Source organism: Trematomus bernacchii, unplaced genomic scaffold (genome assembly GCF_902827165.1).
Source record: "Trematomus bernacchii unplaced genomic scaffold, fTreBer1.1, whole genome shotgun sequence".
In the NCBI taxonomy this organism is placed as follows: Eukaryota; Metazoa; Chordata; class Actinopteri; order Perciformes; family Nototheniidae; genus Trematomus; species Trematomus bernacchii.
Window position 1 is genome coordinate 8,268,202 of NW_022987547.1, and position 27,517 is coordinate 8,295,718.

General features: G+C 40.3%; 1 protein-coding gene across 5 annotated transcripts; it reads right to left on the reverse strand.

Moving 5' to 3' along the window:
• Positions 1-23,817, reverse strand: zmiz2 (zinc finger, MIZ-type containing 2). 5 transcript variants are annotated; one of them, XM_034123030.1, is made up of 21 exons: positions 23,492-23,817; positions 23,014-23,106; positions 18,469-18,570; positions 16,419-16,539; positions 14,905-15,107; positions 13,618-13,786; positions 12,573-12,776; positions 11,673-11,885; positions 10,295-10,378; positions 9,984-10,161; positions 9,278-9,419; positions 8,791-8,896; positions 8,398-8,529; positions 8,172-8,277; positions 6,506-6,663; positions 6,256-6,323; positions 6,104-6,172; positions 5,620-5,861; positions 4,255-4,415; positions 2,659-2,868; positions 1-2,176 (listed from the first exon to the last, which is right to left on the reverse strand). In XM_034123030.1, exons 3-21 carry the CDS (start codon positions 18,516-18,518, stop codon positions 2,069-2,071), a joined length of 2,724 nt encoding a protein of 907 aa, XP_033978921.1. In that variant the 5' UTR covers positions 18,519-18,570; positions 23,014-23,106; positions 23,492-23,817; the 3' UTR covers positions 1-2,068. The 5 variants fall into 5 exon arrangements, with proteins under 5 accessions (XP_033978921.1, XP_033978923.1, XP_033978924.1 ...); XM_034123032.1 differs by having other exon boundaries at positions 8,818-8,896; positions 23,492-23,813; XM_034123033.1 differs by having other exon boundaries at positions 4,300-4,415; positions 23,492-23,808.
• Between the last annotated feature and the right edge of the window lie 3,700 nt (positions 23,818-27,517).

The window sequence follows — 27,517 nt, forward strand, 5'->3', positions numbered from 1 at the left end:
TCAGATAAAGTGATTTTTAATTCTGATTCTGAGATTCAGGAAAGGGACAAGGTAACTGTAGGTACAATGACGATTATGATTAAAAAATAAATAGAAAATAATGGCAATTACAATGTGTTACAAAATATGTGGAATAGTTTACATATTAAAAAAACATTTTTTCTAGCAAATTTGCAGTTAAATAGTCCATAGTTTCCAAATATAACATTATTGGCTTTCTCAATTGGCAATGAACATTAGTTCTTGTTGCCTTGTTGGACCACAAAGGGTGAGATCATTCATAGAAAAAAACATCAGCTTTAAAAAGTGTTAATAAGAATAATTTCTTCCGCTGCATCTTTAACTGCATTACTCAATGTCAGCTGACTGTTTTCTGTCATACATGCATTAGTACGACCTTTTTACAATTGCTTTATAATCTTCTAACATACAGTATGTATACAGTGCCAACAATGATCCATTATCCAACTAAATAACATTACAATTACCATGATTAACAATTCATTTGATACACACACGTTCTCTAATGAAAACAGCTGATTATACAGTACATAAACCCGTGTCATGATGGGTTATACATGTGAAACCATTTTAAAACATACTAGCTTTCAAATGGCAGAAAATGCCACGACACACAGCTGTACTCATTTACAGATGCTTGAAAAACCCTTCATAGGAAGGTGAAAACAAACCGAGGGAAAGATGGGAGCTTTAATATATTTCACAGTGCTGAAGGATGTCAGAGATACAATGAACCTCAGCCTGCTCCCAAACTTCATGAATTAAAAAAAGGTCTATTTTACATCTGGGCCCCGCCTTCATAGGCTGGGCTTAGTTTGTCCTTAGGTGAGGAGGCCCCTCGGATCTTTTCTTTTACTCTGCCATCGGACTGAACACAAAGAAACAAAAAAAGTGACCACTGCCCTTATCTTACATCATTGTGAATAAAGTCTGGTGATGCACTGTATTTCCTTATTGTCAATAAACCCCAAATCAACAGAAATGATATCTACTAACAAGTATTGTGTGTGTATTAAAGCTCGATACACCTTGGTATGTGCCATAGAGCTCGATTGTTGTCCAAAAACACCCGAATACTCACAGAGACCCAAATGTGGATACATGTGCCGCTGAAAATAGTCCCTCACAAATGCCTTATTTCCTGCATTGTATTTGATTACCAGCTGTTTGAAGAAATAACTTAGCTTTTTTAAAACATAAAAATATAGATGTTTTTGTGTTTTACTGATTTTTGCAGTCCTTGAATTGCATTGACAATTAAGGATCCGTTTCTCAAGATCTGCACCACAGACAGGAAGTCATTTAGTATTGAAAGATGGATTCATATAATGTTGGTTCTTTTCATGGGAGTCGTTGACAATACGAAAAGTAAAGAATATCACAAGCTTTAACCCTTAATGCAGTGGTCCCCAACGCGGTAGAGGGTTGGAGGGGTTTACTGCTGTTCAATATATATTGAGGAAGGATTTTACAACTCTGGAAACTGTCATCTCAAAGAAAACAGTTGAAATCCGGTTGTTGAGCTACAAAGTAATTGACCAGGAATGTGCGTGTGTGCAAAATAGCGACAGAAACATTTGGGAACCACTGTATTAATGCGTCCTATAACTCCTTATAAACACACCCTATCTTCCATTATCCTCCACTTCTAACTATTACAATCTATGAATTAAATACTGTATATTTAAATCCTTCACCCTGTGGTTTGTGCTATAGTTTAAAATGCTGGTCTGCAGAGTCAGTGCCTACAGTTTTTACTGTTATATTCCTCATGAAAGACAGTGATCACATGTGAAGCGTGTTCCCTCCGGTTCCTGTATACTGCAATGAATGAATTTACAGCAGGACACTTAAAAAAAAGATACACAAAAACGCAATCATGTACACACTCGCACACACTCACACATTTATGCACACTCACACACACCCGCACACACACACACACACACACAGAAGAGGGCGCCCATAGAGACAGTGCTGGCTTTAGCCAATGAGGGCCGGGCTACAGCACCGTGGGAAGCAGAGGCTGGAAGATGAATGGAGGGGGTCAGTTGTTCTCAAAGAGAGAGAGCAGGTCATCACTGCTGTTGTTGGGAAGGTCGGGGGGGCCCAGGTAGGACAGCAGCTCGTCCGGGTTGGTCAGCTCAGGAAGAAGCTAAGGACAAATGAAAGTTTTCCCTTAAGTCAGAGTTTAGGTTTTCTTAAAATATACCTGTTGCATAAAATATAAAACAAAAAAGGTCAAATGTTCTACTTAAGGTTTCCTTAAAATGTTCACATAATTACTCAAGGTTTCCTCCCTTGTGCTCTCTACTTAAGGAATTAATATCTCATTATTATTTAAAATGTTAGCAACCAAAGTAAGGAAACAAACTTTCTTTAGGGTGCTTAAAATGCTTTAAAGAGACAACTTGGAAGTAAAAATGGTATTGGTAGTGGTATTTTCATATGGAAGTCGAAGGGTGAATTGCAACTCTTAAGTTTTCTCATGTTTAATTACATGTATGTTCCGTGCAGTATACAGTATACAAGCTGATGAATATTGGCGCTGAACCTACAGAAGAATAAAGCTACATTTTAGTCCTGTGAAAGGGCCAGTTTGTGCTCTTAAATAACTGAACAGGTGGGTCGACTCACGTCTAGTGCATGGTCGGCCGCGTCCCCCCCGGGGGCTCCAGGGCCTCCCAGAACGAAGGGGCCTTCGTTCTGCAGCCGGGAATTCTGGGTGTTGATGTTCCGCTGCGACAGTGGACTGCCGGCGTCTCCGAGACTCTGGTTTCCATGGACACCTGAGCTGTGCTGCTGCAGGATGTTATGGCCGTGTTCCATTCGTCCAGGATGAGACGTCTGAGAGAGAAAGAAGGAAGAGACGAAAAGACTATCTTTAATTTATGGTAATAAAAACATCAACAAGATGATGCTATTAGGCACATTAAATTCAAACACTATGCTTTTGATAGATTGAAACCTTTTGTTTCTTTCTTTAGAACAACAGAAGGGTGTGACAGTAAAGGAGCATGTCTTCATTGTTCTCTCTCTGAAAACCTTCAGCAGACAGCTGAACAGCTGACAGCGACAGGTGGTATGTGGTGTAGATGCTCGATATGTAATCAAATATATTCTCAGTCTATGCTGTCTACTTCAGGTTTAGATAAAGGCTCTTAACTAAACTCACAAGCCAGAAGGACGAGACAGTCCGTGTTGGTGACAGCAGCACAATATCAGGCCCTTTCAACTGAACAGCTCCAGGTACTGAAGGACTGAAAGTCCCTGACTGGTGTATTCTGTGTTTCTGCAACATCTGAACGTGTTTGGAAATAATTAAGTAGTAATACTGTTGTTCTTTGTATTACATGCAGAGACTCTGATGTTTAAATGGATGTGATGAATGACATGTAGAGGGTCCCTCCCCAAGGTAGATCCTCTGCTGATTGTTTTTAACTTTATAATTCAGTTTTACAAATAAGCAAATTAAGTTTGAATATCTTGGCATTCTCTCGTTGCTCTAGACTAGATCACACAGTCTTTCTGTGAAAGTGTTAAGGCAGCAGTGTCCTGTTGTCATACTTTTCCAGCCTTTTCCGATGATTCATATTTAGTATGATGAAAGACCCACATCAACAATGTGTTAGCCCATGGGTTCCTGCTAAAGATGTAAACACACACATTTATCGTGTCAAAAAGGAGGAAATTGTTTATTTTTTGGATTATATTTTTTCAGCGTTGGATTAATCCTCATTTGATGCTCTGGTGAATATTTGGGTCAGCAGGATGTTGTATGTGGGGTCAAAAATAATAGTTTTTGGACAACAATGGCGCTCTTTGGCACAGAGGAAGAAGACTTATCGGGCGTTAACACACACACACACACACAATACTTGTTGGAAGCTACATTAACTATTGGTTATGGGATTTATTGAGAATAAGACAAAAATAGAATAACCTGATTTGCTCTTCTACCTCTACTGGTTGAAAAACCCCATTTGAACTGTGACATGATTTCAGTTACATAACAGATACCTCCTACTGTGGGTCTGTATGTGAGGGGAGCGCAGTGCCTTCAGGCTGGGGTCTATTCATACTCTGTTTGTCATTGTTGCCTACTCGACCATTAAGGAAAACGCAGCGAGTGAACTGAACAGGAAAAAGACAGTGATCCTCATAGCAGTGGCCAAAGGCTATGTCGAGGAAAAGGGACAGGAACATGCTGCATGTGTGTTTGCTTCTACATACGGTATGTTGTGTCAGAAAGGGGTGTTGAAGTAGAAGGAGTCTGACCTGCTCCGACTGATAGGGGAGGGGAGGTCCGGAGGAGGAGTACTCTCCCAGTGTCGGGGTGCCGGGAGTGTTGGGGAAGTCTGAGAAGCCTCCTTGGCCGGAGAATCCCTGGCTCCCTACCAAAACAAATCAAAACTATTACTTACAAACAGAGAAGCATTGGTCTTTGTCGCCGTCGGTCATTTTGATGGACATAGCGGTAAATATTCTGTCACAATCGATTATAACCTGTAACTTTAATTGTAATCTTTTAATGATGAATAGACTGACTTAATAATTTCATTTTCGTTCATTTTTGAATAATTTATAAACAGAACAAGCTTATGGATTATGCTAAGGCCATGGATGGACACAACATGTAGCAGATGAAGGATCTGCGATACTCTTTGCTCTGCTGCTTGAAATATTCTTCTGGGTCACCTCCCATCTAAGGGCAGATGATCTGAGCTATGAAGCATGATTTTGTTCAGTATGTGTATATAGAGAAAACAGAGATTGTATACTGTACCAGTCAAAGGTAAACATTTACTAGGTTTAAAAAAATATATCTACAACTTAAAACTAGGTTAATAAGTTATTATTATTTATAGGTTTTGTTTTTCACGGTTGACTTAAGATTGAATTGACATGATAACTTATAACAGACAGAGTGAGTTGTTTAACAGCTGACAGAGTGACAGTAACAGCTGTAGCCTCAAACATTGTCTCATAATTATCTCCATGATATTGAATGCCTGTCATTTAAATCATAGACCAGTTTCAATCAGACAGATCCCTTTTTAGAATCTAACGTCATATCAATGTTCCCCTCTTTATTTCTGTCACAGAGAACAGCTCTACAGTCATTTTCAGCGTATTCAAATGTTCTCATTTTGGGTTCACTAACACAATAACTGTCTCCGCTGCATTCCATCGTCTGATGATAACCAACAGCAGGAGTTGAAGCTCCACAAACAGAGGAACAGGTTGCTTTGTGTGGTATTTTTGGAGGCGTTAATGATGCTGATGATTAAATGTCCAAAACATCCAGCTCCTTTTGAACAGTTTTCTTTCATCTTGTTGAAATAAGTAATATAAGCCACACCTGTTTGTGCAGTAAATACAGTTTGATCATTAAGAAACAAATCAAAGAATAAACTACATTTTATTTACATACACATGGGATATTTTTCTAAATGAAGTACATCTTCGCCTAGTGTTCTTCTAACTTTTACTAAGTTACATTTTCAATGCTTGACATTTCCTTGTTACATTGTGTTTACAGTGTGGTATTCATATTTCCCTCCACCACTGACTTTCACTCCTCTCTGCTGACCCTACCTGGCCGGTTGTAGTCGGGGGTGTTCCTGCCCCCTGCAGACAGACTGTGGTAGGGGGACGACGCGGGGCCCAGAGCGGCGATCATCTCCATCACGTTAGGCAGCACCATGTGACTCGGGCTGACGGTCCGGCAGCGCTTCAGCACCGGGCCGTCCGGCTCCTCCTTTATGTGCAGGTCTGGTTTTACAGGCACCGGCCTCCAGCCACACACCGGGTCTATGGTGATCTCCTCATACTCTGAGCTGAGGGAGTAGGGTATGGAGGTTTATTAAGATACTTGATAAACATACACATAATTCAAGGAGATGCACTAGTTACAATTATGTTTTTAAAGTCTGAGCTGCTGATTCCAATTTGTCTTTCTTTCCAAGGAACTATAAACGACTTAATACACAAACATTTTCTAACCATTTTCTCTTCCATTAGCAGCCTTCTATCATAGCATCTCTAGTTGTTCACATACAAAACACAAATAAGCACTCACTTCTGGATGTAGACGAGAATCCCGAGCATGTACTGGTCCACCTCCAGTCCTTCTAGCAAAGCTGATTTACTGTTAGACCAAAGGAAAAAGTGTTGGTTACATTTAATTGTGAGAAGATTCCAAAAAGGTGCAATGGGTGCTTCTTTGCGTACTTGCACACAGGACATCTCCAGGTCCCTCTTTCACAATTAAGCTGCAAATAGGACTCCAGGTCGAAACACTGAAAAATAAAGGAAATCAATATAAGAGAACATATTAGCAAGTCATTTTAATTTGTCTTTGTGTGTGTGTGTGTAGGTGGGCCTGTGTGTGTGTGTGTGTGTGTGTGTGTGTGTGTGTGTGTGTGTGTGTGTGTGTGTGTGTGTGTGTGTGTGTGTGTGTGTGTGTGTGTGTGACCCCCACCTGTATGTGTCTGCAGTCGTGCCCCCTGGCTGGCAGCTGGATTCGTCTGAACGTGATCGGACATTTGAGTGAAACTTTGATTGCCGTCTGCTCTACGCCGTCCTCTCCGTTCAAACCAGGGGTCCCGGGGATCGTACCGCTACTGAAATTTCTCTTTACTGAAACAAGAAGACAATTAAGAAAAGCAAAATTACTTTCTAGATCGATTAATAACTTATATCAGTCAGTTTATTTGCTATCAACGAATACAAATAAGTTTACTTTTCAGTATTGACTTTCTTTATAAGCAAAAGTGTTATAATTTAGGTTTACAGGGAGACCGAACAACCCTCAAACAAACCAAAGAGGTTGCAGGACATGTGAGCCTGCTGGTGTACACACACTCTCTAGATTTGTAGGGTGGTTGAAGAACTAGGAAGGCGTTTCACTCAAAACTCCAAAAATATTCTGCATTCAAAATCTTGTAGTAAATGTGGGTAAGTTTCAAGGTAATGAACTTAGTTACTTTCCAACACTAGACACAGAACCACTAGGTTAAGCTAAAAAAAAACATAATCAGCCGCTGTTGTGCACTAGAGATGGCAAATCCGGATCCTTTTACGGACTCGGAGTCTTCTGAGTCAGTCATTGAAGAGATCCGGATCATACGAGTCCTTTAAGTCATATGAGTCAGCATCACCAAGAGCGTAGAAATCCTACCGGTGAAACCGAAAAGTTGTTGCATTTCACGAGCATATTAAACTAACGTTACATTAACCTCCGCTACACAGTGTCTTTTGCTTTAATAAAAAATGTTGATCACAAAAAAAAAGGGTTATTTAGCGATTTGGCGAATCTGAGTCTGCTGTTGACTCGTGCATGAGGACGAGTCTGCTGGATCTCTGGATCTGCTGCTATACGGTTACGGCTCTGAGTCCGCACGAGTCTGCTATGTTTTGCACAGTGAGTTAGGATTTGCGAATCTCTGAGTCTGCTGTTGACTCGTACACAATAGCCGCGGGAAGTAGGGGTGCTGGAGGCGGGGCTGCGAATGGTGTACATTTGAAAAACTTCATGTTACTGTTGTTGAAATCTCTCCCCACTTTTGTCCGCACCCCCTAAATAAAATGACTTCCCAGTTCCCGCGGCTATGTTCGTGCATGACGAGTCTGGATCTCTGGATCTGCTATACGGTTACGGCTCTGAGTCCCCACGAGTCTGCAGGAAGTGAAGGAAGTTCCCTTGATTCAGTGAGTCAGGATTTGCGAATCTGAGTCTGCTGTTGACTCGTGCATGATGAGTCTGCCTGGATCTCTGGATCTCTGGATCTGCTACTGTTACGGCTCTGAGTCCGCAGGAAGTTTCACTGATCCGCGTCCACTCCCCTGAGCCAAACGATAACTTCTGGCAGCTATCCTACTTGCTAAAGGCTAGGCAGATGGACTGGGGTACGTTGTAATGTGATTTTACATGTTATAAGGAGAGTAGCGAGTAACGCAATTTATAGTTTTAATTTGTACGTCACCAGGTGTAGGACTCAAAGGACTCGGGTTAATCGAGAGGGGAGACTCGTCACGACCAGCTCATTACTAGGATCCGGGTTAATGAACCGGATGAATCAGGACTCACCCATCTCTATTGTGCACCATAATGCTTTAAATCTAAAGCGAGCTGGATCTGAACTCACTCTTGGTGATGCAGTGCTCGGCAGGCAGGAGTCTCTTCTTCATCAAACCCTGCAGGACAGACCTGACGGACGGCCGGTGGACCAACTGTAACACAAACAGGTGCGACTGGAAAGAGAAAAGGGTGGGTTAAAAATGGGATTAGATGTTTAATGTAAGAAATATGAACGTGTGGGAATATGGGAACCAAACGCTGGGACAGGAAGTTGTCATTTTCAGGGTACTTACACAGCAGCAGGCGGTTACTGTGATCTGCACTGTGTTACGTCCCGGTTGACACACCGTCTTCAGGTACAAGGGCTTGTGGGAGGTTTTGTTGTCCCCTCTTTCAATGCACAGAGGAGTTGCATTGACACTGACCTAATACAGATGAAAAAAGTATATTATTATATTTATTTAATGATGTTTAGCCTTGTTTGACAGCAGAATCCAACAATAATACAAGTTGCACGGTATTGAAGTTCAACAATCAAAAATAGCATCCTGGTGGTATGAAATCTCTACAATGAATACAAGTGATACTTTATTTGAGTAATTTAGATAAAAACCAGGGAAATAAAGCCAAAGCTCTAAAATGACCATAGTTACCCTTTAAGAAAGAGTGCCGTATCATGACTTAACTAATAAAGAAAGGCTGATGATGCTCACTTGAACGGATGCAGGCCAGTTTGTATTCATCTGTCGGTCCTCGTGGTGGTAGCATTTAAACTGCAACTCCAGGTCCGGCCTGCAGGGGGCAACACAACACTACCATCAGGGGAGACTGGGTGGGGTTATCAAACATTCCTCATTTGTTTTTTCTTCATGTCTCTTAGAAATCCTTCAGTTAGAAAAACTGAGAGCTCTGAATTCACACTGAAGCCACATATCACGTCACAAATAGAGTCGTATTTATTTTTTAAGGTAAACACCACATATTTATCTTGTATTCGCAGTAACTTCGGCTCATCAGAGAGTAGAAGACTTTGAAGATATTATTTCAATATTATTATGATATACTATTTCATTTGAATATAAAACCCATGAGATGTTTCTTTAAACGGGAGCAGTGCTGCACACAGACTGGACATTCATAGATGTTTCAAAATAAAACTATAAATAATAGTACCTCAACATGAGTGTTTTGTACACAGAGTCTCTCAGCTGGAAGGCGTGGTTACTGACGGCCAGGTTGTGCTCCAGTCTGAACGGCTCCAACACGACGCCGTCTCGTACCGGGAACGTCAGACGCAGGTCGTCACTCGGGTTACCTGGAATGAAAAAGCCAATGTGGTTTATGATTAACTTGCATACATTTCAACAAAAAGCTGCAGACGGTGAGGGGTGGAAATGCAGATTTTAATGTGTAAAGGCCCTTTTAGTTAAGTCATTATGCTTCTCAAAACTATTTGGTCAAAATAGGTATATTAAAAGGATCTTTTACTGTTACACTGATTACGTGTATGTACTCTAAAATAACAACAGGTTAGTCATAGAAACAAGCTAATGCTTTGTGTTGCTCAACAATGATTGCTCAATAATGATTGAGCAACACATTCACATGCACTACATTAACCTGGTAAATCTGTATTCATCTCAGGTCAATGACAAGTATTTTCCTCTACCCTGAACATAATGTTATTTTATTAACAATCTGTTTATAGCCAGACCTCGGAAAAAAGTTTGGACTTTCCGATTTAATTCATTTTAAGTACAAAGATACATATATTTGTGACATTTCTTTTTTCAGCTCTGTAGGTAATTTCCCTGCCTGCAGTGTTTGTCTTGCTCTAACGTGCATCTAATAAGCTTAAAAGCTGGATGTGGGGTCTCACCTGTAGAGATCTGCTGGGCGTTTATGTTGGGTTTGATGTCCGGTGGGAGGTAGGGGGGTTTTGTGTCCTGGCCCGGGGACAGGTATGGAGGTATTGACGTCCCGGGTGTCATGGGAGGCGTGGGATTCCCTCCCATGGGAGAGCTGGGATATCCGGGCATCACTCCACCCCGACCTGGCTGAGGGACGAGGATGAAAACGAGTGCTTAGAACTTCAGTGTTTCTCATTAAAAGCCATCGTCAAACTGTTTATTTCTCTGTGTTAGAACTCAGTCCTATAATGGGATTAAGAAGAGTGCATTTATGGCTTACCCCGTTGACTGCAGCCTGTGTGAAGGCATTGTATCCTCCTGCTCCTCCAGATGGCAGGCTGCCCTGACCATTGAATGGCTCCGACTGGAGAACAGACATGAAACATGAAACTCAGCTAATGATCGCTCTCTCTGGACCCCAAAGAGTCCAACAGTGCTGACAAAATTAGATCTGTGTGCTGGAAGCTTTCAACAACTTGCTTTTAATAATGTGATCAAACATCACCAGGTCAGGTGGAAATAGGACTTACACCAACAATTCTTTTCTCAATGAAAAATGTATTTAAAATTATTTTTTTCTGTTTTACTGTCCTGCCTGTCCAAATCTTTATCATTAGCAAACTGTGAACTATTTAGAAAAATATGTTTTATAAACAAATCTTAAAGGAGAGGTGTCGTGGCCATTTCTACTGATCATAATTCCATTGTTGAGGTATACTAAAATAGATATATTGTGCATTTTTCCAAACTCACATTGGTTTCTCATACAGCATCTCTGTAAACTACGTCTATTCACTGAATTTCACTCTCTGCCTTTAACGGCTCGTTGTAGCTCCCAAAGCTCCAGCCCCCACCCTCTCTGTGAGCACAGTGTGCTCTGATTGGTCGGGACGTTGTGAATCGCGCTGAGCTCCGTGGAGGTGTTGTTTCCTTGTTTAGGATACACAGCCAAACACAGCCAAACTCATCCTGAGCACACACAAAGTCACAGCCGAAGTAAAAACAATAAGTGTGGCTTGATATTGAGTAAGAAAAAGGTTGATAAACGCTGTGAGAATGGGTCTGCAGAGAGAATTTTGCCGCGATCCCAACTGTCTGTTATCAGCCTGCAGCCAGGGAGGAGAAATCAGCTGAGCTGCCTGCTCCCTGCACACAGATGTGTGTGTGAGGAAGTCCGTGGATCGGTCAATTTGGACCAATCAGCGGGGGCTTAACGTAACGGCTCCGCGGACGTAATGTAACGGCTCCACGGATTGGTCCATTTCGTTCCGGGTACGGGTTGACATCATGCCGTCCCGGAAGACTCAAATGGACAATGACGTATCTCCAACGAGGCGTTTTGGGGAGGTATTTTCTGTGTTAGAGTTTTACTCGCTCCAGGGTGTACTTTGAGGGTTTTGACTCTGCACACTGTTTACATGCATAAACCTTCATAACACACAAGGGGACGGGTAATAACCGGAAAAGCATGACACCTCTCCTTTAAATAACTTGCAAATAGCTTAATAATAGATTTGAGTGAATTATTGCAATTTATTTTTGCACATTTTACTCTTTTTTTGGACAAAATTACTTTTTAACATTGGTGATATCAATGTTAGCATGAGCCTCAAACATCCAGAATCTTTCGGCTGTAATTTGTACAGGAAGTGGTTTACCTTATAATACTGTGGAGGGTTGGGCTGGCCGGCTCCTGGGGGGAACTGTCCCAGGTTGTGTGATCCAGAAGAGTACTGCCCCATGAGAGGCATCCGACTGGAGGGGTAGGAGGGTGAGGGCGCACATCGCTGCTGTGGACCAGGGGGGTACTGCAGAGGCTGGTTAGGGTACCCCGACATCCCACCAGAGCCGTACTGCTGCACTGGGAAACCCTGGGGAAAACAGAGTACATTGTAAGAATGTATTGCTGAAAGAGCAGGTAAATATTCAATGCATACATTATATTTATATTATACATCATATATTTTATATATAAAACTTTTTCTTTTGTCCACCGCTTCAAACCATGTCATCATATTTAACACTGTGAAGATGTGCATTTAAAAATACAAATAGCAGTGAAAGACTGGGATTTCTAATCCCAAATAGTTTCTTTCTTTCATGTTTACATTTTTCTTTTAAAGGAGCCTGCGCACTTTGTCTGGTCAGAAAATTAAATTTCTTTTGGGCATGAAGTTGAAGAATCTACAGTCTAATACTCAAACATATTTAATTTGTAGTTAAATAAAAACAGAGAAAAAACCCCAAGTCCTCACATTTAAACTAATTAAAACAAATGAAGATTCAGCTTTTTCCCCCAAATAAATTGGTTAATTAATTATTTAACAGATGTTAAATTAAGATTGCTGTTGATTAATCGACTAATTGTTCAAGCTCTCATCTTATCAACTATTTCCGACATATTCAATGCAACTACTATAAATTGTAGAGTAAACTTGTAGAGCAAAGAAAACTGTAAACAACTTATGAGCAGTGTGTTTTGTGTTGGCTTGAACAATCCACACCAGGGCCTGGCAAAAATCTAAAAGTGTGTATGCCCCTTCTGTCCCCTCACTGACCTCTGAGTGATACGGCCGTTTGAGCCCCTGCTGGGGCCCGGGATAGCCTCCGTGCTGGGGCATCTTCTGAGCCTGGTGGGGGTGGGTGGGATACAGGCCTGCGGTGGAAGGTGGAGGTCCGGGCCTGGAAGAGACCATCCCTGGAGGACCGCGGGGGCCCGCATGAGACAGGAACTGGGTGCTGTAAGAGGATGCTCCACCCATCTGGGAGGGAAGAGGAAGAACAACAGCAGGGGTGAAAACAAAGCTCACCGGGTGTTTGACACAGAGCAGAGGGGGTGAGTGTGAACAGAGTGACAGAAGGGGAGAAGTCATTAAAACGTTGTTAGTGTGACTGTAGGAAAAAACAGACCAGAGTCTGGATTTATTAATTATCAGAATCTCTCCAAAATATCTCACTGAAACTACATCTAGGACGAAAAACAAGCAAAACACTAGCCACATATTGTATTTCTCCGATAGTTCTGGTTTGAATAATTTCAATACAGAAAGTATGGCAAATTTTAAAACTAAGTCTAGACACTTAGGATCAGCTATGCATCACACTGTGGCTGCCTCCTATTAGCTGGTTAAGTTGTTTTGGTCTTTCTTCATTCAGTTATAAATGTTTTCATGAGGAATAACTTATTTTCAAGAATCTCATGAGCACATCTTTGCTTTTAGAGTGGAAAGTTTGCATGACTCTTTGTGGAGAAACACAATTAGTTGCCGATATCATAGGATTTTTAGTCGACTTGAATTTCTTTAATGGAGGGAGCCCTGAAACTAGGTTCTATAACTTAGAATTAAAGTTCATTGCTCCAAATTAAGATACATCTAAGACCAACATTTCACATAAGTTGTGACTGGGGAAGTTTACTGGAGACATCCTGTGCAGGAAAGCTGGTCTCATGATGTTAACAAAATAATAAAAAAGTAACATGACCTGCTAGAAGACTGACATGGACAGGCTGCATCAGAAGGGGATAGTTGTTTAGCCAAAAGAGATGAAATGATTCTGGGCTGGGTTAAAAGCTCCCCGGCTCCTATACAGTCACACATTTACCTGGCCATAGCTCATCTCCTGGTGCTGTTTCTCCTGTATTGCCGCAACAGTTGCCGTAGCAGTGGCAGTTGCTGTGGCAGCGGCGGCGGCAACAGCAGCGGCAGCAGCCTGAGTGAAGTCTGAGGGAGGACGGATGCCCATACCGGCACCTCCACCGTTACCAGAGTAACTGCAGAGAGAGGGGAAGACGGGGAGAGGAGTGGGCGATGAACTAAGTGAACTGAGCGTGTGAGTGTGTGGTTTCGTCATGAGCATGAGTCAGAGCAGTGGGAGAGAGCAGCCACGCTGACATATTTTGATGCAAAATCACGTAGATGTAGCTCAAAGCGTAGTGCTACATAACACTGAACATTCATCAAACTAATTTAGTTTTTATAGTTTCATTTCTTGCTGATTACAGCCAGGCATGATAAATAATGTTCCCTACGCAAACTGCTCAATGTAAAAGGACAGTTAACCAGTTAGTAATCAGCTGGTGCACTCCACTCCACTCCTAGCAGCAAATATTCGGCTTCAACACATGTATTTCAGTTTATTCAAGGCATTCATTTTGTTATTCTACAGTATTGTTGTTTTATAGTTATTTGTTAATGTATACAACCCAATTTGTTTTCTTTGAAATTGAAAAGGATATTGCATTGTGTTTGTTACTTTCGTTGTAGTTGTATATATGTCTTAAGTGTAATTTGGCTTGGCTTCCTATTTTGGATGGATATGCTTTTATTTTGAAGGAGAGTTAGCGCTGTTGACAGGAAGTTGTTGTTGCTATGGAAACAACGTGACGGAGAAAAGGTGCGGAGATTAAAAGTAACATCTACATATAAAGACAGAGAAAGTAAACTATAAAGTTTATGGTTAAGTGTTAGCACCCCCCGAAGAGGCACAAGCTCTTACGTTGATATTGGAGATTTCAATCAATTCAATTTGGCAGCCGCAGTGCACTGCGGCTGCCAAATTGAACGAAATGTAATGAACGGAAATTGAAAACCGAATAGTACTCCAACGACCGAATATTCGGATATTCGGGTACAGCCCTAGATAATTGAAAATGTGATATTGTGACAGCCCTTGTTGCAACACAGCCCATGCCACATGGCTATACTATTTTCTTGATTTCATTAACATATACTTATAAACACAAACATCCATAATCTGGTGAAAGTTAAAATAATAATTTAGCCATTAATTAACTTGTTTCTGCCTTTTCAAATGCTTTGCACAACACAAATTGACATGGAGCATTAAATGAACTGCAGCTGATATTTGGTGAGCAGAAACGCAGCGTACCTTCCTCCGTAGCCCGAGGCCGGGTTGTAAGCAGGGTTGGGACGTCCGTACATGATTGGCTGGCCGTATCCTTTGGAGATAGCGTCTCCGTACGAGTGCTGGCCCATGAACTGGGACCCCATGCCAGGACCCATACCAGGACCACCACCAGGCATCATGTGACCGCCAGAGCTCTCACCCGGACCCATGGGTGAACAGAACACCTACATGAGAAAAAAGAGAGAAGTGTTATCACAGTAAACAATCATAAGAACCATAATCAAGTCAATCAGAGAGAGGAAGGAACACGAAGGCCACAGTGTACAGTCATATTCACTTCTAAGTATCACAATGATAGTCCCTCTGATATGAGATATGACATCCCTATTTTGTGAGGCCATAAAATTGAATAATGAAAGTCTTTTAGTTTTTCTCAGCAGTTATGGCGTTTAAAATAAACCCATTCAAAAGACTGACTGATATAGTTCAACCTAAATGATTGACATTTCAAGTGCATTTCAATCTTGCAAAGCTTCATTCAAAGCTGAAAATAATTGTTATATGGTACTTAGTAAAGGGTAAATTGAAAAAGTCCTTGAAAGAAATTCTCAATTTAAACTCAAATATAAACTTATTTAGGGCTGATAGGTCTTGATTGTAACCTGACATGGTTTCTATTTAGTTTTATTTGTATGAATTCTAAAAAGAAATCCAGTTGCAGAAACATATAACACAAAACAACTGAAAAAGTAGCTTAAAAAAACAAAACATGGCATGGATAATATTATTAACAATTTACCTTTACTGTAAAAGTGTTATACTATATGGGACTTGGATTAAAGGTGGGGTAGGTAAGTTTGAGAAACCGGCTCGAGATACACTTTTTGTTATATTCCATGGAATGCTCTTAACATCCCGATAGCAATGAATATCTTAAGTGCTTTGACAACAAATACATTAAAAAAATGTCATCTGTGGAAGCCGTAATACTGTAAAAAGCACGACCAATCATTTTAGCCGGCCTGGCTAAAATAACTGGATGGCCTACCTGCCTGTCAGCCTTCCATCTGTGCACAAACTTATCTCGTGCCCTCATTGGTCATGTGCGCGTTCGTGTGTGTTGGAGGAGGGGCTCTGTAAGGAAGTGGCAGATTTTCTCCGGTTGTGTATTTTCAAATTCTAGCGATCTCGAGCTGGTTTCTCAAACTTACCTACCCTACCTTTAACATTAAATGTATAAAACAATAGAATTTGGGATGGAAAATATTAAATAAAAATGACCTAGGCAATGTCATCCTTGGTGTGAACGCGCCTAATAAGGGCACTCTGGCTCAAAAGATATCTTAATTTTTTTCTTTTTTAAATGATAGGAGACAAAATGTTTAAAAAATGTGCCTTTACTGTAGCAGTCTGGTAAATATGGTTCTATTTTTTATACATAAATAATACATTTATTTAATATATCTTTAGAGCACATAAAACAGGAGGAGAAGGGAATAATAAAAGATGTCCCCGGGTGCTGAGACATGTGCTACCTGGCTGTGTGTGGGATTGGTCCCGCCCCCCCACACTGTGGTTACTACAGAGAGAGATCCTGGGTGCTGATTGGTTCCTGGTTGCCAGGAGACTGGGTCATTCAGGAAGGGGCCGTCAATGCTGCAGGAGGACATGAAGCCGAGTTACAGGGATGTTGAGGAAGGTTCAGGAGAGAGATTCATCCATTTATCAATGACTGTACCACAGACTTTCATAATGTCCTCAATACAACTAAAAAGAGTGTGTACCACCTTATTAGCGTCTTTTCTACTGGAGCAGACATACAGTATTGAGTAAGAGGTCATCAATACATCATTTACACCCCGTGAGCTAACGATTAACCTGAGCATGGTTTATTCATCTGACGGTTGAGGTTACCCTGTGCTTCCTCCTTTAAAACCGTTTCCTCAACAGGAAACTACCACAACAGCATTGATGTCATGCCACATGTTATGGGTTAATACCATTTACCCCAATAAAAAGTATTTTTACAAGTTAATTTACTACCTATTTTCCATAGTTTTTAGGGCAAAGAATCATAAGATCACAAGATTGAAATTAACTACTTTGCTCTTTCCCTTTTCTTTTATCACCAGGCCCATTTCTGAGGCTGTTAGTCGTGTCAATGAGCTGGCAACACATCTTTAGCTTTCACGGCTTTCTAGGGGGGGAAATAGAGCATTCAACAGGCTTTGTGGCCGCACTCAATTAAAGGAGCGTTTTGGCTCCAGACCACCTGATCAAGACACTTCCAAAAAGGAAGAACAAAGGACACTCAGCAGCCGGTGTCCTTAACAGTTCTTAATTAAAGATTTGAAGCAGTTTGGTGTCCATTTATGTTGTCTTTTGTGCCTCTACAACAACAGGCTTAGCAGTAGCACCTCTTGAATTAACACTATTTTCTGATTTAAAGATTATCTTTTCTGTACAGACTATTAATGTGTTCGTCTGTATGGCAGGAGATACAACCTGACCTACATTCTAGTTGTGTGATAATATTGTGTTTATTTCACCACTCAGAATATCACTTTTTCACTGCATTTATCGCCGTTTCATCTTATGTAATATTGGGGACTCTACTCATAGCTCTGAAGATGTTGCTAGTGGTAAAGAACTTGGCTTTTTACATTTGAATCTGGATTGGAAAGGAGTAAACTGCATCAGCAGGCAACTAGCTTTAGGACACCAGCTATCCAGTATCACAAATAAGTGTTTCTGTCCAGCTGTTTATTTGCATTTCACATTATTGTGTTAAAAAACCTGACACGAAACACCAGATTTGAAGATGACGTAGAGTGAACGTCAGTGAAGAGCTGAAAACATCAGACGTGTGTCGAGAGGTGACTTCCTCACCACAGAAACGTCATATTTACATCTTGTTTTCGCATGGTTTCCATGGTTTGATCTAACTGCCTGATCAGTTGTTGTTTGACGTGCAGCATGATGGAGGGGGGGGGGGAAAATCAATGATCTGGCTTATGCAGTCAGATGAAGGTCAGAAATGTGGGTCTGCAGATTTACAGCCTGATTTCCCTCATGGTTGCCGTCAAAACATCCCTAATACACTGTCTGAGCTTATTTTAATATTTCTGAAGTAGTATTTTACATGTTGTGGATACATTTATTCTTCGATGCGACTAAGCTGTGATTTTAAAACTGAACCATGTCTTTCAGACAACATCCATGTTGTATTTCTCTTCTTATTTACAAGTACTGATGCCTTTTTTTTGCCTACATTTCGGAGGTCATTTTACTGGACAAAATCGACCAGGTGTTCTTTGCTAATGTTCAGAGAGAGCTCCACATCATGGTTGGTCAATTGATCGGTAAAAAGGCCAATTAAAACGTGCAGTGAGTTAACCCAGATACCAGATCAATGAAAAAAGCACATTAATATTTGTAGAGGATGGAAATGCACATTTAACTGCATTTTCTTTTATAATTGATCCGAAAAATCTAACCAGGTGACCAATACAGGGTGTCACATGGTTCACCTGAGGACACTGAGCTTTATGTCACAACAGTGTGTGTGTGTTTGGGTGTGTGTACCTTTGTGGATTGAGAGGCAGGGAGGGTTTCATGGAGTTGAGGGGGTTCATCGGATGAACGGGGGGATCATTACAGAGCCCCCACAGTCCTCAAGAGGCAGCCCTGAGAGGGAGAGAGACGCACACATAAAAAGACGGTTACTCAGAGCTCATTTGCTGCACAGCAACAATTCATCATCACTATAGCCCACACTGTGCGCACAAAGACACATCGCCCTCCCACTCACTTTAATCTGTATGTGTGTGGACTGTGCACATCAAAACGTTAGCCTATCACTGGCTGCTGTAGCTCTGATACCTCTCTGAGGAGGGGGAGGGGTGCTGGAAGCTAAATTTAGCTTGCTGATTTCAAAAGGAATTTAAGAGAACAGAGATGTGAAGAGGCAGACTCTTCTCTCAGCAGCTCACCGACGTACAAATCAGTCGCTAACACACACTTCTGTTGTGTCGCTGTGAGGAATCATCTTGTTCTGCGATTTGCTTCATTTATAAACACCCCTGCATGTTGATCTGCCACTTTCCCTCCTTCAATACCAGATGTTTTCTCTTTGTTTCTACACTCCATCTCTGCTCCCGCTAATGATTTTCTTTATCTGACAGTTAACAACTGATATGCAAATGGTATTTATTTTGAATCGTTTATTTGGTAGGGACATTGCACATTAATGAACACTTACAACAATAAATGTGCCAAGTGTAAATATGCCGGATTTAGCTTTGAGCTACTTTCCATCCGCAGTCCCTCACATAAAACATTTAATTTCTGCCATTTGGTTTCCTTTTTGCACTTTTGCAGATTTGGGTCAGACACCCCACCCCCTCTTGTATAGAAGGAGGGGAGGTGGGTGCTTGAATCACATGACCCTTATACCTGAATTCCCTCCTATCAGAAGGCATCTTCAGCCTCCAGACAGCACCTTGTAACTTCCATCACAGCTTAGCGTTAACCACACAAAGAGCTTGTAAGATGTCTGTCTCCATCACAGGCAGCACAGGCTGTACCTGCAGTGCAAGGACTGAGACGCGCTGTTCTCTCACTATCTCAGCACAGGCTGTACCTGCAGTGCAACGACTGAGACACGCTGTTCTCTCACTATCTCTTTTGACCTCAACTTCCTGACCTTTTCTATACCCGCAGCTCTTCCTCTTCATCCAACTGCTTTCTTTTCTTGTCCTTCCGCTCTTATGTCGTGTCAGCTACTGCCATCAGACTGACAGCCAGAAACACTGGAGGCGCTCAATCAACCCTCAGCTGACCCTCGGATTTCAGCCACTACAAACGCTGTTTTGCTTGGACTGATTCCAGCTATTTGTGCAGAAGCAGATGGAACGGATAACAGAGAAAGGGTGGTTCAAGTTCAATAACCCACATTTATTTATAATGTTCCTTTTCAATGAATACTACAATAAAAGCCACAATGAAACAATTGTCTGCAGACTGTGTACCACATGTTCAGAGGATGCAGTCAAAACACTGATTTATGCAGTTTGAATGCGTTTTTCGAATGTCTATTCAATTATTCTGACAATTATTATTATTGGTTCAATGAATTGTGAAGGCATACAATGCTCCTTATGCTTTTTTAGAGTCTAAAGTAAGGTCTAAATGTTGGCTTCTTTTGTTTAATGAAAATGTTTTTGGTATCTGTACTTCAAAGTTCAAACAATATCATGCAGTTATAATCGCCATTAACATAACAATTTGAAACTGTAAAAACAGTAATAAAGCAGTCTTTACAGCTTAATATTTGTTACGTTTTCACGTGACACTTAAAACTAACATTTAAAACAAAGTTATTAATACTAATTAAAACATACTGGAGTCTATAGATTTGTTAAAAGCTACAGATTACATCTGGAGCCAAAAATATATAATCAAATTCAATTAAACCTAATAATCAATTCACGTCTGGAGAAAACTGCTATTAATGTTCAAGTTGCTGCTCGAGGGTAAGACAGGTTGGCAGCCATTCAGGAAAGATGATTAAACACTCCCTCTGATACTTAATCAAATCAAAAACACACTTTACATAATTAATGAGTTGACAGTCAGACCACCATGTCAATTAAATCAAGGCTCTTCAGTGGCTCTTCTGTTACGACACCCACTGTGTGCAGTGATGGAAAGGAACTCAGTACACTTACTCAAGTACAAGTTGCAGGTAGTTGTAGATAACTTATTTCATGCAACTCTATACTTCTTTTCCACTCCATTTCAAAAGAAACATTTTACTCCACTACATTTTTTTGGATGACCTCAGTCATTTTAAAATAAAGAATCACAACACTGAAGAACAAGTTTAGGATCAAGTTCACATTTAAACTTGATGTATAGTAACATTGAAAAAACGATGTGATTACCTCAAATGTTGTGTATTGTTCGACAAACAGTCCAAAACACACATTTGTTTCCACACAATATGATATGAAACATACAAAATAAGAAAACCCTTGGACTAAAGATGCTGGGATGGTATAATATTAGACTGTATTCATTGCATTACAAAGACAAGTATTTGATTGTTTCATCCTACCCTCAGTAATATAAACGGGGTGGACAACATCAGTGACACCTTTCAATATAAAACAACCACAAACTACATACAAATGAATACATTTCAACAGAAACTGAACATCATGACCTTTATGAAGGGATGAGTTTTTCAGGACTGCTTGACTGCATTAACATTCGCCAGCTGTATCTGATAAACCGAAAAAACAACTGTTTTTATTACCAAAACATCTACGAGTTGCCCATCAAACATTCCTGAAGCACAAAGTGATATCTGTCCAACAGTAAAACACCTACATATTTAAATATCACATGACAACTGAGATACTTAAACTATGAAAGAAAGACTCAGAGAATGAAAATATTTCCTGATCACTTTTTCTTTGATCAACCAATTCACTAAATGATTAATTGGCTTATCCTTTTTGCTTTTATTTGCCATTGAATTTCGTGGCACACATATCAATGAAAATAGCTGAGCAGGTACATTGGATTGACTCGGAACGGAAAACATTTGTTTTCTTGTTAATAAAATAAATCCCCTTTTGACTACTGTAAACAAGGTGCATTCTAACACCTGCTCACAATATTGTCGGGAAATTCAAAGTACTTTTCTGAATAACCAAAGCAGCGTAGGAGGCCACTGCTGCCTGATAACTGGGCTGCCGGCTGAAAACATGCTCAACAATACACAAGCTTAACCTGGTTGATCCTGAGCAGCACCTGCCTTTAATAAAGCTTAATTAAAGCTAATTAAGAGTCTCATTGGGATATGAGAGATTATCAGTTAATAGTCTTATAAATACAGGAGCAGGAAGCACCATGGGAGGAAAATGTCAGCTTGCAACCATCAAAAGATACAAATATTACTCCAAGGAATTAAACACTGTCTCACACTAACAAATGGCATACAAATTGTGAAGAAAGGATCTAATAAAGGTATCCAGCACATTTCATATGTTGTTTTTGTTGTCGTTTATGTTTAGTGGTGGAAAGTATCTAAGTACATTTATTCAAGTACAGTACTACCAAAGGAAGTAGCCTACTCCTTACAGCTTTATTCACTTTGCAGGTGCAGATTACTAATGCTAAATATATTGCTAAATTATGTAATGCATGATAATGTAAAATTACAGATTAAGATAAAACGTTCTTGATTCTGGGGTAAATTGATAAGCTTCACATTAACATATAAAGTAATACAAATTATTCCCAGCTTTACCAGGTGCACAATTAAAGTGATATACATGCACGAAAAAAACGCAAATTATATACGGTTTCGAAATTGATCATTCTGCATATTAAAGAAATGTTGTACTAGTGGTACTTACTAAAAGTACATTAAATGCTTACAGTGTTGTACTTTTAGCTGTTACAGAGTAAGATAACATTGCGGTTTTGGTACTTTTTACCTTAGGAAACGATTGGGCTACTTACATCACACAATGTGGTGGCATTATACGAAAAATAATACGACCTAGGCTTGAAATTTACCGAAAAATATAAAATATACAGTGCAAGAAAATGAATCGGAAAGAGTTAACAGTACAATTAAAGCCCTCACACTTTACTGTGTATCTGTAGAGTTATGGCCTAAAGCAAAACAAAAATCATCAAACCTAAAACATCTGGATGCTCCAAAAAACAACAGCATCGATCTGCTTTGAGTCGTTAAACCACCTTCTTCACCCAAGACTGCTTTTTCAAAGAAACAGTGAAGCCAACTAACTCAGCCTGGCTTCCACCCAACACAACATGTTATTGTACCCATGATACATTCAGGAAGTCATGTCCAACAGGGGAAGAAAACAGGCACTGGCTACCTAATAAAACACATTGCAATTCAACAACAACCCATGCATATTAAAACAACTGTTGTGTAAACCATTCAGGGTGCACAATCAGCTTGTGCAAAACGGACAGAATTTCATTTTACGATGTGCCAATTTGTATTTTTTTTTAAAAAGCATTGGAAAATTATGCAAATTCTCTGTACCTGCAAAATATTATATAAAAACAAAACATGCTGCTTACATTTGCAGCAGTACAAAGCAGAACAAAGCATCTCAGCAGTGTGCATGCTATGGAGGAGTGCAGCCTCTCTCTGTCTCTTCATGTTATCCATCACTGAAAAATGAAAATAGCAGATGTTTCCTTTCACCTACCTGAGCTGATTTGCTTCATAAACGCAGATAATATGCAGCAAGTAAAGCTGGGAGTTAGTAATGATAAAAATGTAATATCTATGTGATATTGCTGTGTTGTAGCCTCAAGTTTGAGTGATCTATCTTGTTAGTGGCAGTGAGTGAAACAGGAGCTGTGGAGGGTCTTTAACACGTTGCTGCTGCGCCGCTGGCACCGTTAGCTCCTGGAGGCTACTTAGCTAAGTATGTGTAACGTTAGCTTGTTCTACGTTACACTGAGCGAGTATCTATCTACAGCGTGTTATAAGCAGTTAACTGAAGAGCAAACAAGGCTATATTGATCATTAGTAACTGTAAACAGAGCTTACCTTTTGCCTGCTTCAGCTGCCAGACGATGAAGTGCCGCTTGATTGTAGACGGTTAGCCACTCGGCTAGCTAGCTAGCTAGCTAGCTAGTGTCGCAGTCCCGGCTAACAAGACAAGGCTGCTTGATTACCGTGTGGTCGAACATTAATAATATATTTTTATTTTGTTATCACACACCAGCCTCTTGAATAGTAAGTATACTATAAATAACCCTTCAAATGTTATTATGCTACTCTTATTTATTGCTAATTATAAATTATGAACAGTGACTAACTATGAGCTATCCGAGTCAATTAGAATAAGCGTGTTGCAGTCTGTGCTTGGGGCAAGCCATAATAACCTGGCAGCTCAGCAATACCTTCCTCATTGCACAATGACCCTCTATAATATATTCATGAGATCACAAGGGCTAATGTCTCCCACAGAGAAAGGCATTTTCCTGTCCCTCCTCCTACAAGTCAGGCGGCTGGCTGCCTGACTGACTGCAGACCAGAGCAGCAGATCATTTTAGAGAAGAGAGAGGAGGGTGGAGGTGGTGGAGGAGGAGGAGGAGGAGGGGGGAGATCATGGACAATGACGTCACCCGTGCATGATCACGTATGTATGATCCATGCATGCAACATGATCTGCGCTTTCCACTTATGCACCTGCATACATGTGTCGCAATATTGTATCAACACACACCCCACACACACACACACACACACACACACACACACACACACACACACACACACACACACACACACACACACACACACACACACACACACACAGGTGGGTGGTGTCACTTGCTAACTAGGCGGTGTTTCTCCAGCAGCAGCAGCAGCAGCAGCAGCAGCAGCAGCAGCATCAGGGCCAGCAGGCAGCGAGTGTTATTGGAGTCATTAAGAGGTGTCTGCAGTATCTTGCCAGAGGGCAGTGCAGCGTGGAGAATAAAAAAAGTCCAACCTGCCTGTGTTTTTCAGACCTCTGTTGCCCTGGAAACAGGTGCAGAGATTTCCCATTTCTTCATTTTTTCCCTCCACACTATCCATATCTCTCCCCACCACCACCACCTCTACACTCCACACTGCTGCTGCTGCTTCCTCCCCCACGACCTGCCGCATAGTACAATCACACATACACACACACACACACACACACACTCACACATACACCCTTTGCTCACAATTTCCAATCTACGACTGCAGTCATTTCACAATGTCACAGTAGGATGGAGTGAATGACTCCTCAACAACATATCTGCACACAAAACCTGAGACATCAGTGAGGCGTTGACCCTCCTTTGACTCTGAGGCAATGCTGCAACAACCTGACCTCCAGGAGGAAATAAAAGAGGGGGGAGATGGGGAGGGTTGAGGAGACAAAGAGGGAGTAAAAAAACAAAGCTGCCTGCACTCACAGATGAAAGAATGTGGTTAATCTCGCTTTTTCCCCCCGAGGCAAGCGAGGAGAAAAACGGGGACAGGAACAGTGCCATCTTTTCTAAAACCTGATTATTCTCATGGCAGTTCTATAGAGATCAGGCAGTTGGCTCACCATATTGCACACATAACTCTAGGTGTTATTTTTGAATATTCATGCATAAAAGTGGTTTAGACAGAAAAGGCATACAGCTGCCACCAGGGGAGACACATTTACTCTGGGCATGTCTCCTTACTTTCAGGCCTTTTTAAGTCATCCTTGTGTTTCTGAAGTGTTATGTGTGCATACCATTGTAGTGACTTCTCTTTGGCATGAGGCAGAACATTCCAGGGAAATGGCTGACCCTGAGTAACACACACACACGCAGGATGAGTGAGTGAGGGAGATAGTGAGGGAGTGAGGTCCTCCACCCTTTTATTGCCCAAGTTGCTGTTTCCTTACAGACACATGACATTGTGTGTGGGAAAACACAGCCACACATAAAATATGCAGCTAGAATAGCAGCATGACTATCATCACAAGAACACATGACAGTGTTTTCCCCTCAACTATATCTTAAAAAACCATACAAAATCTTGATTTTCACCCTGCATTCATCAATGACCTCCCATTTACTCTAGTACAGTGCTGAAACAAGAGAGCATTGAGTATTTTTGTTTTGCTAATGACTGAAACAATTAATCTATCATTGAAAAAGTTGCCAATACATTTTCTGAATAAATCTCGGGCTCAACTCAATTACTGTACTTAAGTGCAAATATGTGACACATTAAAGTGTTACTATTTAAAGTTATTTTTCTACTTCCCTTGAGAAAAATATTGTATATTTTACTGCACTACATGTATCTGTCAGCTATTGTGACTGTGCAAATGATCATTTAAAAAACATAATTAATTTATAAATATAGTGCATTTAGATACAGTTAACTTCAAAAAAGAGTGTATAGTATTAGAATAAAGTTAAATAAGCCATCAACCACAATTATTAATACATACCGATAAAAAGCAGGAGAGTAATTTTTTACTTTCATATTTTAGGAACTAATATTACTCAGTTAATTCATATTCTAAAAATAAATGATTTAATGTGAAGTGGAGTACTTTCACAGTGTGGTATTGCTTTACTTTTTTTTTTAAATTATATAAATACTTTCTCCACCACAGCCATAACAGATAACTAATTTTCTCCTGATGTCTCTCTCTCTATATCCAGCTTGGCCATCTGTGTGACCCTCCATTTGTGCGATGTGATGATGCAGTAGTGTATTTTTACTCCAGTCTCACTGGTTGAAAGCAGTTTGACGCAATTAGCATGAACTCCAAATCATCCTTCTGTCCTTCGACCCCTAATTTTCATCTTTTTACATGTTACTCCTACGACCATCTGGTGCCACAGAGACTCACTTTTCCTTTCTATTTTCATCTCCACAGAAATGATACAGCCCTGTAAATGAGTTGTTGGATTCTCCTCAGCAGACACTTACTGCATTTGATCCAGAACATCAGGAGCAGCTTGACCAGAGCTGTGCCCCCCTGCTGGTACTGTAGATCCCTGGGTATGCTTCAGCAAGCAATGGGGGGAATTATCTGAATACATTTTTACAGCTATTTTAACTTTTCAGATCAAGTTTTACAGTTAAATATAATAACAATAACAGATTTTTAAACCTGTGTTTTTCCCTTTTTGGCTCATCTCAAAAACGCAATGTCTATCGGAGGCCTATTTTCATGGTCTTGACCCAAAAAGGGAAGAGAATCCAATATTTACTCAAAGTTAGAACTTAGTTTCTTTACTTTTTTTTGTTTCCACTTATATACAACCCATCAGATTTATCTGGTGACCAATTGCAGGGGCCCATATTGGGGGCCAGCTGGTTTACATGGATGTAATGTGAACTATACTATACACCACTGAGTTGTTTGATCTGTAACACTATATTGCATTTGATAAGCTGAAGATATATTGTGTTTAAAAGATTAATTGGTTTTAAATAACCAGTAACCACCGTTGTTAAATAAATAAATGTGGTGGAGTAAAAAGCAGAGGTGGGAGAAGTATAGATCTTGTACTTAAGTACAAGTACCAGAGTGTAGGAATACTCTGTTACAAGTAAAAGTCCTGCATTCAAAATGTTACTCAAGTAAAAGTACAAAAGTATTAGTATAAAAATATACTTAAAAGTACCAAAAGTAAAAGTACTCATTATGCAGATGTTTTGATTATAATTATTGATGCATTAAAGTGTCATGCAAAGCTGGTAAAGGTGCAGCTAGTTTTAATGACTTTGTATACTGCAGGGTAGCTTGTGAATTTACTCCAGGTATAAATAAAGTCTTATTTAACTGTTGATTATTACATTATTAATCAAAATCTGCAAAGTAACTAAAGGTATTAAATAAATGTAGTGGATTAAAAGTACACGATTCACCTCAAATGTGTAATGGAGTGGAAGTACAAAGTAGCATGAAATGGAAAGTATCTCAAAGTATTTATATAAAATACTTTAGTAAATCTACTTAGTTATTTTCCACCTCTGGTAAAAAGCATGATATACTGTTTTAATTTTTAAATGTAATGTATGAAGTATTATTATTATTAT